A 10,567-nucleotide genomic window follows, 5' to 3' on the forward strand; every position below is an offset into this window, starting at 1 on the left:
GGAACACACTCTGTAGACCAGGCTGGCCTCGAACTCAGAAATCCACCTGCCTCTGCCTCCCCAGTGCTGGGATTAAAGGCATGCGCCACCACGCCCGGCTATATTTAATGTTTTCTAATAGCAATATAATGTAATGTAATTTCTGAAATACAAATAATAAATTTAGTGCAACATTTCAAGACATGGGCATCCCAAATAAGGATCTTCTTGTAACAGCAGATCATAATCAGAAGTGAGGATTTTGAATATTAATCTTCCTGGCTCTCATCTACCCAGCCATGATAGAATGGTGGCTACAACTCCTGTCTGATAACCCCTCTCCTATAACTATGGCCCTTGGCTATCCTGCACAGCTTTTTCCTAAAAACACAAGGCCAGCTGCTGATTCTAGAACATTTTACTGTCCTTTGTTTGGTTTTTTGTTTTGTTTTGGTTTTTGGTTTTGTTTTGTTTTGTTTTGTTTTAATTTATTTACAATCCAGCCATTGTCCCCTACCCCAGTTCCCCCTCCACAGTTCCTCAATACCATTCCTCCTCCTCCATTTCCAAAAGGATGTTCGCCCACAACCAGGCCTCCCCACTCCCAGGGGCCTCAAGGATTAGGTATATCTTCTCCCACTGAGGCCAGATCAGGCAGTCCTCAGCTATATTGTGTCCAGGGCCCCACACCAGCTCATGTGTACTGCCTGGTTGGTTGCTCAGTGTACAGTGCTTTATTTTATGGCCCAGAATATGTTCTATCGTGATAAATTTTCCATATGCGTTTGAGAAGAATTTGTACTCTGCCCTTATTGGGCAGAGTGTTTGGCACGGGTCAATCAGCCCAAATTGTTTTAGTGTCTTCAGGTTCTCTGTGTCCAACCTGAGTTTCTGACCACTCATTCTGTCAGATACGATGAGGGAAGAGTTGTCATCTCCAGGAGTAACTGTGAATTTGCCAGTTTTACCCGTCAGCACTATCTGCTTTATTTATGTGAACCTCTGTTCTGTAACAGGGGTAAATACATTTTGGACTTTTATCATTTTGGCCAGTTTAGCCTTTTATCAACATTCGAAAGTCAACTTTCTCTAAGGTTAATATACACACTTAAACATATATTTTGATTAGTGTGGATGTGATATATAGTTTTTTATAGTATGTTTAACTTTTTTATATTATCATATTTAGGATGGGTTTCTTCAACAAGAAAAACAGTCAGGTCTCTGTCCTCTTACTTAATCCTGTCTGAAAAATCTCTTTCAGTGTGCATTTATATTTAATTTTTTAAATGACATTCACTTGTTTGTGGGGAAGAGCATACATGTCACACCTTGTTAGTGGGAAAAGTACGCATGTATGCATAGAGATCAGAGGACAACTCCCAAGAGTCAGTTCTCTTCTCCCTCTATGTTTGTCCAGAGGATCAAACTCAGGTCACCAGGATTGGTGCCATGCCTTTAGCCACTGAGCCAACCCTTCAGCCCAATCTTTCAGTATTTAGACTATATGCATTCAGTATGATTATTGATGCAATCAGGCTATTTTGCTTTGAAAAAACTTATACTATCATACATTTTCCTGTAAACATTCATATGTATCTTAAAGACCTTGAGAAAATAATAATCTATTCTATATATTCAAAAACAATAATAATCTTCAGTTACAAGCTCTGAAACTTCAAGCTAATGATTTCCATGGTCTTACCTGGTGAGCTAAAACATGGGCTTTTGGTTTTGAACAGCCTGAGTTTGTCCCTTATAGTGGCCTTCATTAGCTAGATGGCACTGGGAAGTTGCTTGCCTTCCGAGGTCTATATATCCTCACCAACAAATTGAACCAATGTCATAATCCAATTCATAAAATATCTTCAGCAAACAGCAAGCATTTATAGAGCTCCTGGCACCTTGCCAAACACACAGTATATACTCAATGATTGTTACTTACTGTCATTATTTCCTTCATAACAAGAAAACAATTTGCTTTACAAATGGTCTCATGTGTGCATGAGGGGTTATGGAAGGAAGACAGAGGAACCTCCCAGACCTGGTCCTAATCTATCTTTTCTTGACATCCAAGACCCACTTTAGGCAAAGAACAATTAGATTTGAAAACAAAAATTGTAGAAAAGCACTCATCTTGGGGTCAATATGGTGCTAAGTTCTGAGGAGTCATGCAGCTACTTCCTGTTAGCCATGGTGAGGACAGATTAGTGTAAGTATTAGAACACCCTGAATTCTCAAAAACCAGTGCTCCGTCAGGTAGGAAGTGACCAAGTGATTAATGATGGCTTGACTGTTTTTCTTTTGAATGACTGTGTTAAAATGTCATAGCTGTATGTTAGTTTATTATTTTTGGAATTTTCTTGATTAGAAAAGTTGAGATGCAAAGGAAAATGTCTTTTAAAAAGACAAGGAAAATTAACTCATCTTCTCCAATGGAATACTGAGGAGCCCAATGTTGATAACATGCTAGAGACAGAAGGGAGGATGAGAAAACATAACTGGGATAAAAACATGCATGTTAAACCTTCAGTCTCACCAATCATGGAATCGTAGATTTAGAAGACTCAGTCTCACATATCTGTATGTATTGCCACCTGATATTAAAATTAGCTGCTCACAGGGTTGCTATAAGGCAAAAAGGACAAAATATATGTGGAGATGAAATATCTACCAGGGAGTGTTTTTATTCCTCCTGCACAGATTATTATTTAGTTAGGAAGAATAAGCACAAGAGAGCCACTGTACCACATGGCCATTACAGTTAATAACAACGTATCATGTGCATGAAAAATACTGAGAGTATATTTTACCTGTCCTCATACAAGAAAGAAAAGTCTACATGAAGTACTAAGCATGTTCATTTGCTTAACTTAGCCATCCCATAATGTTTAAGCATTTCAAGTCAACATGTACATATTAAATGTATAATGTTAATTACTAAAAAGGTCATCTATTTTTATTTAAGTTCTAAGAGTATTAATCATAACAACAGTTCCTGGGCCATGGAGTTAGCCCACACAAGTCTGTCTCTCCTTCTAAACTATGCAGAGAACACAGGTGCACTGGGAGGTCAGATTCTATCTCTAGCGCTGACTGACTCACCTATTCCTGTGGCCATATGCAAATTATCTATACCCGCAGAGCTGAGCTACCTTTGTAGAATGGAATTTCCATGCTTCCTGTTGCAGAGACTAATTTTAAAGAACACTTCTTGAATAACTGAAGCAGTCTTTGAAAATAAATAACTTTTTCGATCTCTTGGCACAGTAAAGACAATTGAACTAGTCGTAGAGGGCACACATAGATGAAGAGAAAAGACCCTGTAAGGATGGGTCAGCATTCTGATTAAAACATGAGCCTTAGAGCCTTCTATACCTGCCTGTATTCATTTTCAGTTCTGTCATCCATTGCCAATGGAAAAAAAATTATGTCTGTGAGCATCCATTTCTCCATCTATAGAATGGGTACAAATTAGCCATACATTGTTATAAAGTTTAAACATGAGTAATGTTTTACAGTGGAAGTTGCTACATAATATCATACTCAAAGGATAGCAATTATTATTTTGTCCTAATCTGACACTGATTTAACTTTAGAAAAAGTGGAAAAAAAATCCCTCTGTGTTTACTTAAACAGCTTCAAAATGTACATATCATCTGACATCTTCAGATGAAATGTGGTGAATTACATTTTAATGATGCTTCAGTGGGATTTTTGATTTCTCTAAAACTACTTAGCATCTTAGAATTACTATTTGAAAACTCTGAGAACTCACCCTAGCATAAAAGCCAGGTATATACTTGGAGAACAGTCAGGCTTGCAGTCTTATTAGCATGATGTCTTAATGTATCTGCAGGCCACTCTCATTCTCAGCCTTTAATCCTTTCTGATCCCTAATCTACTGGTCTCAGCCCTGTGAAACTATGCCAGAATCAGCAAGAGTGTTCTTTCCATTTCTCACCCATTAGTTTCAATTAAGGAGCTCTAAGAAAGTATGCTGGAATAAATTGTATCTTGTTCTGTTTTCTTGAGCTGAGGTTTCAGTATATTGCCAAAGATGTTCACAAACTTGCAAACCCAAGCAATCCTACAATCTCGGCTTCCTGAAGGCCAACTCACCCAACATGAGGAACTAATGTAGTTCTTCTAAGCCTGTTAGCACTGATAGAGCCACAGACCATCCATGGAACCCATTTTTCCACATAATACCTCAGGAGAGCTACTCCACAACTAGGGAGTTGTATGTGCTATCACATTTGGGTATAAACCTCAGTGCTGGTGTTTCAAGTTATTCTCTCTTTACAATGAGCAATCTCATTTTAGAGGAAAAGACAGTGGCAGTTAATTCTGACCAATTAATTCATTTGTAGAAAACAGTCATGAAATCAAAGTGCTGTGTTCTCAGGCCACTGATCACCTTTAAGACAGTGGAGAAATGGAAATTGGTCATTTTAGACATCAGTAAGGTCCTCAGTTAATTGTTTAAAGATGATTAGAAAACTGTAGGTGAAAGTAAAATTCTATTTCAGCATTCCCATCTTAGCACATACGTAGACAATTTCATGTTGGCTTTATATACCATCTGTCTCTTGATCTACACATTCATGTTGTGTATATATAGGAGAGTCCTTAGGTTAGCACCTGTGATAGACATTCTGGTTTAGATAAAAGGGCCTAGACTTCCAGACTCCAGGTACAGATGCTAGATCTCACATTGAGCCTGGATCATTTGCACCACATCATCTTATCTTTTAAAAAGAGTGATAACAACAATCACTTGGGAGAGAATTACTCAATGGAATACATTTTACAAGATACACAATGTGAATCCACATCAGGCTGAATGCCAATGAAAACTTACTAAAGCCTTTTATGTGAGTAGGACTGATCTTAGCTGAAAGAGAGGTGAGTGCATGCTAAACCCTGGAAGCACAGACATGTCGCAACTCTGAACCTATCTGTTGACAAAAAAAACCCTTCCAATGTCACTACTGACTAATATCAGGGTGTGGCGTAGTTTTACAGTGGTGAAGTTTTTCCTATAAACAAGCCTATTTTGAAAATAGAAATAAGAACTGTTTCCCTGTTTAAACTACCCAAATATGTCTGTACTCGCCCTCAGTTTCCATACATTCTGAAATTACTGTCGCTTCCTTAATCATAACTGGGATACATAAATAAGTGTTCATCTCCCTGGAAGGGAAAGGTAGCCAGGGAGAGAGCACCGCCCATTACGATATAATTATATCAATTTAAATAATGCAAAGGTGACTTTGTTTTAATAACAGCTGTTCCATCTATGCTTTGTTTTTGCTCCAGTCTCACATGTTCTTTCCTTTTTATGTCTACTGTGTTGTTTTGGGTTTTTTTTTCTTTCTTTCTTTCTCAGACAGAAAATGGACTTAAAATTTCCTTTGGGTAGACGTTTAATGTTTGGCCAAATGTAGCTCAACCCCAAATGTATTAAGATTTATGGCATGAGGCTAAATAGCTATATTGTTAGTAAATGCTAATTGATTCTAATCGGAGTTACATGAGCCACTCTTTGATAATTTTATAATTAAAGTTGTATTTTTGTATGTAATTTCAATAATTTAGATTTATTATTATTATATTATTTAGATTAATTAAGATTTATGTCATGGGGCTAAATAGCTGTATTGTTAGTAAGTGCTAATTGATTCTAATCAGAATCACATGAGCCACTCTTTGATAATTTCATAATTAAAGTTGTATTTTTTGTTTCATTTGAAGATTACTCATTTCACTTCTGCTATCTAAAAAGTATATTAATTCCTATAAGTTTAATCCATTTACTTTTAATTCTCATTCTCATCAGTTATTGATAAACATATTTAAGAAAATGAAAATATTTAAGGAATACCTTCTCTTCCTTCCACACCTCTTCCTACAGCCTTACTCAGCTAGGTTTTTCTTTGATTCTCTTCTGTGTATGTGTATAAAATCTTTGCACTGATCTCTTCATGCTCAAAGGATATATAACATAACTATTTAAAGAAAATTGCAGGGTAAAAGGAAAACACTTCACCCAGTCCAAATTATTTTCTTACCCTTACATTTCTTAAACAGTGATTCTCATTTAGATAGAACAGGAAGAAGGCTGCCAGAATCTGGCAAAAGATGAAGGTGGATATAAAGACAACTCTCCAACATCTTCTTCCATGCTTTCTTATTAATGAGCCAAAGCCTTCAAACAGAAATTACCAACATATGTGTGTTCCTATTTCTTCTGAGCAATGTGTTAAAACACTTACCCAGCAAAGGTGTATGGTAAGCTGGATCCCTTTCCACCTCAGCCCATTCCCCTGATCGTTCATCCACTAGCTCTCCATTCCTACATAGTTTGCTCCGTCAGTCATACACTCTTCAGATCAGAAAGGTTTTTTATTTATTATTATTATTGTTAGTTGGCTAGGGATTTTTTGTTTGTTTACTTGTGAGCTAATCTCCATCCATTCTGAACTAGGACTTTAAAAAACTTAGCACATTTTCTGTTTGAAATTTAAAGATTAATTTTAGAAAGACAAATATCTGTAATGTCTCCTTCATCACAGCTTCTCTACATGTTTAGAATCAAGTTCAGAATCAGATCTAACGTAGACCAGAGTTGAGAAGCCAGGATGGCGAATGTGATAGAGACTTCTGTACTATTTTTTGTAGTTAAATTCTTAAAGTAAAAGAGAGGAAGAAGAAAAGATACAAAAAAAAATCATGGATTATAAAGAAATGTTTGTAAAAGGCAGACATCACTATATTTGTAAGATCTGTAGCTCTTAGTGCCCACTTTGTGAGACTAGAGGAATACTCAACTTCTCCTAAAATACATGTAGAACTACCAGTGAGAAAATTGGGTGTTTTCTTTACATAGCAATGGCACAGATTCCACTGAAATTTCTATATTTTCTTCTCACAGTATAAATGAAAGATTCTTATGCCTCAAAGTATAAATCAGAAGGGGTTTGCCAATATATCTGAGAAAACAAATTTTAATACAAAAACTAAAGAGGATCATTTTGATTCCATATTAGGAGATTAAAATGTTACTATTTAGGTTCTAACATTGAAAGAAAACAACAGCGAAGTTTAGTGTAGTCAGGTACACTGGTGCTTGATGTGTGTGTGTGATGCTGAGGATTGAATGCAGAATCTCTCACCGGCCAGGTGAATGCTTCACCCTTCAACTATTATACTTCCACAATTGGACTTATTTCTAAAATCTAATTTTAGCAATTTAGCTATTGAAAACAGTCATCTTAAATGGCTTCTTATGCTTCCAAAATATTTTATACTTTCTAATTTTAGACTACTTACTTTAGTAAGCAATTTTAACCCACATGATCGCCCATTTACATTTCTTGCGTATACTTTGTGAAATAAATGTATTTCTCTATAGAATCAATAAAGCCTAAGCTAGATAAAACATTGTATTCTTCCCAAAACAAGCAAGTACATTACTGTCTCCTTTACATTTTGGAAAGCTCTTCTGAGCTCGAACAGACAGCAAGAGGCAAAACACTCCTATGAATAGCACAAGAACCTGCTTGACAGAATGTCCTATAAAACCCCCAAAAGTGATCCTCCATATTAAAAACAGTCAGATATAGATCCTTGAGTGCCTTAGACCACTGTAGACCACAAGTTACTAGGCAGAAAGGAGACAGGAACTCACCGATACATTGCTGACCAGCAAGCTACGAGTCCAGTGGTGACTGGTCTGTGACTGAGTGTGTTCATCAGCTCACCTGTGGCTTTGTAAGCTAAAGTGAGGTGAAGAAAGAAGTCACTGATGATCCATACAGAACCAGTCTGACAAGCCTTGGCGAGTGTAGAGACTGTTTGTGTGACTAGTGTGACTGAGACGCTTTTTATAGGAAGCAACAACAAGAATAATTTATAAGCACTTTCTAGGAGTAAGGACTCAAAAGCTATCATCTGGAGCTACTTTTAAAGTATTAACAGGATGAAATTTTTGGATGTTCAGGTATTTAAATCCATAAAAAAGCAAAACTAAGAGTTATGCCTCTCAGCCTCCTGGTTCTTCCAGTGAAGAAACTGTGGTTTAATTGAGCTAAATGAACCGCCCAACACGGACTAACACCACTATATTTTTTTAAACTAGGCTGACACATTTTCTACTCAGTCAAGCATATAAATGAAAGTTTCCCCTTGGAATTAACTATAAGCCAGTGTTGGAAAAGCATCAGAGATTGGAAAACCATTAACATCATAAAACTATGTGTCATTGTTGCTCTAGAAAAGTCAAGCCATTCACAAATACTAATCCCCAATTAAGTCAGTCTGTTTCTTTCATTTTATTAGAATACAGCATATCGCCTAACTCACCCTTTCGTTTATTTCAGAAATTTGTGAATGTGTTCTTGTGAATGGAGTGTAAAGCTCTGTATGCTTGTTTGAGACATCGTCTGAAAGCTGCTTTCTTTCATCCCCACATAAAGCAGATTAGTTATTCACCTCTGTGCTCTCATGGTTTTATAACTCTATCATGCCATGTACTGTAGCAGAATTTCCCTTCTCCCCCCAAATAATTTAAATATGAATACAAGGAATTTTTGTCTATTGTCTCTCTACTCAGTCATAAAATTTTAACAGAAAAGAATCTGTTGTAGCACACATAGACTCTTAAAACTGCGTATGGAAAGGAAAGAACCCTGCTTAACTGTACTGCATAACTACTTATCCCAGGGCTGTTAAACAAGGGCAGAAGTAGAGAGCTGTGATGAGGAGTGGGGTTGGAGTTCCTCGAGAAGTACTGTAAAGACCTCTAAGCTGGGCAGACTGTCCTTGGGTCTTCAGAGATGTACTCCTTTTCAAATCCCTCCCATTTGAGTTCAGGGAACTCTGCAGAAGAGGAGGTAGGACAAGGGTAAGAGACAGCAGGAATGGAGGATACAGAGAAAACAAGGCCTTTTAACCATACTAAAACTAATACACATATGCACTCCCAGAGCCGGGTTCGACTAACAAAACCTCATGACTTCTATTCTTTCACCAAAACTACATTTCAAATTTAAATAAATTATTTATAAGTCTTAACTTATAAAAAATGGTTTTGCATCCATGGCTACACATAAACATAGAAATAAAGATGCGGAAGATGAGTGGACATTCTTCAACTTTGTGTAAACACTATGAGAACAGGCCTCAACAAAATCAAGCATTATTGGCAGGTAAACAGACTTAAATACATGTCTGTTTAAAGATATTGAAAGATAATCGCAATATGTTTGCCCTGTATTCAGGTCACCCAAAAGCCCCAGCATGGCCTGAGTGAATTCTGATCTCTAACAACCACAATAAAAACTGAGTAGTGTCATATACATGTAACCCCAGCACTGTAGAGTGGGAGGGTGTAACAGAGACAGAAAGACCTCTGGTGCTTGGTAGCTGGCCAGTCTAGTAAATTGATGAGTTCCAGGTTTATTGAAATACCCTGCCTGAAAAAAATAACATAGAGAGCAATAGAGAAAGAAGATACTTGGTGTTAACCTTTGGCTTCTATAAGCAAACACCTTGCTCACACATACCAAAACCAGAACACTATAGCACATCAAATTGTGTGATATAGTTCACAGCTTAGTAGAACTTGAAAATGACAGGAAAGGGGGGAAAATTAAAATGCTATAGTCTAAGGCTCCACTGAGTGGAAAATTCATGAATTTAGCCATTTCTATAGTTACTCTTAGAGTTGTAGGATATAAAAGCTATGTTAATCGTTTCAAATTGATCTCCAACAGAAACCAAAAAAAAAAAAAAAATTACTTAGAGCATAATTTTGTTTTTCTTTTTTTAAAAGATTTATTTATTTATTTATCTATCTTATGTATGTGAATATACTATCACTCTCTTCAGACATATTAGAAGAGGACATCTGGTCCCATTAAAGATGGCTGTGAGCCACCATGTGTTGCTGGGAATTTAACTTAGGACCCCAGAAGAGCAGTCAGTGCTCTTAACTGCTAAGCCATCTCTCCATTCCAGAATTTTGTTTTTCATTCAATACTTTTTTCTTTGTCATTTTACTGGGAAATCATTCTCCCCTTACATTCTAAGCCTTGGAATGCCGCAAATGTTGTGCGAGCATAACCTTTTACCCTGGGCGTGAATCAGTTATGATTGACACAATCTAGGCAACAGTGAAATCAGGACTCAAGAGACTATCTGTGCAGGTGAGTCTACTGCAAGCCCATGGTAAACATATTGCATTACATAACAAGTAAAGTTACCAACTTGACCACAGGAATTTTTATCAGCCAACAAATCGTAACATTGTCCATCTATGCACATAACAATTTTACAGCAATGACCAACTGGTGCCACAAGCATCAGAAGTATAGTGCCACTGTGGCTAGTCAGGGGTGATATTTATCACTGCTTAAATACCCCCTCGGTCGTACCAAGTTCTTTAATGCTAGATAATATGATTAAATTTTAATGATAGCTGTGATACCTATGATTACCTATGATAATCTGATTAATTTCTGGAAGCCATTAAAATTATCCTGAAGTTATAGCACTCTAATAGGTTTTTTTTTTTTTTTTTTTT

At 36.8% G+C, this 10,567-nt stretch overlaps 1 protein-coding gene across 1 annotated transcript in view; it reads right to left on the minus strand.

Annotated features, from left to right (window-relative positions):
* The window catches only part of LOC110295270 (transmembrane protease serine 11E), a 42,382-nt gene extending 34,645 nt beyond the window's left edge, over window positions 1-7,737 (minus strand). Inside the window, exon 1 of the mRNA XM_021163757.1 lies at window positions 7,673-7,737. Within this exon, the coding sequence (XP_021019416.1) occupies window positions 7,673-7,737 (65 nt within the window). The remainder of the gene's footprint in view (window positions 1-7,672) is intronic.
* Window positions 7,738-10,567: the final 2,830 nt, after the last annotated feature.

Source organism: Mus caroli, chromosome 5, assembly GCF_900094665.2.
Source record: "Mus caroli chromosome 5, CAROLI_EIJ_v1.1, whole genome shotgun sequence".
Lineage (NCBI taxonomy): Eukaryota > Metazoa > Chordata > Mammalia > Rodentia > Muridae > Mus > Mus caroli.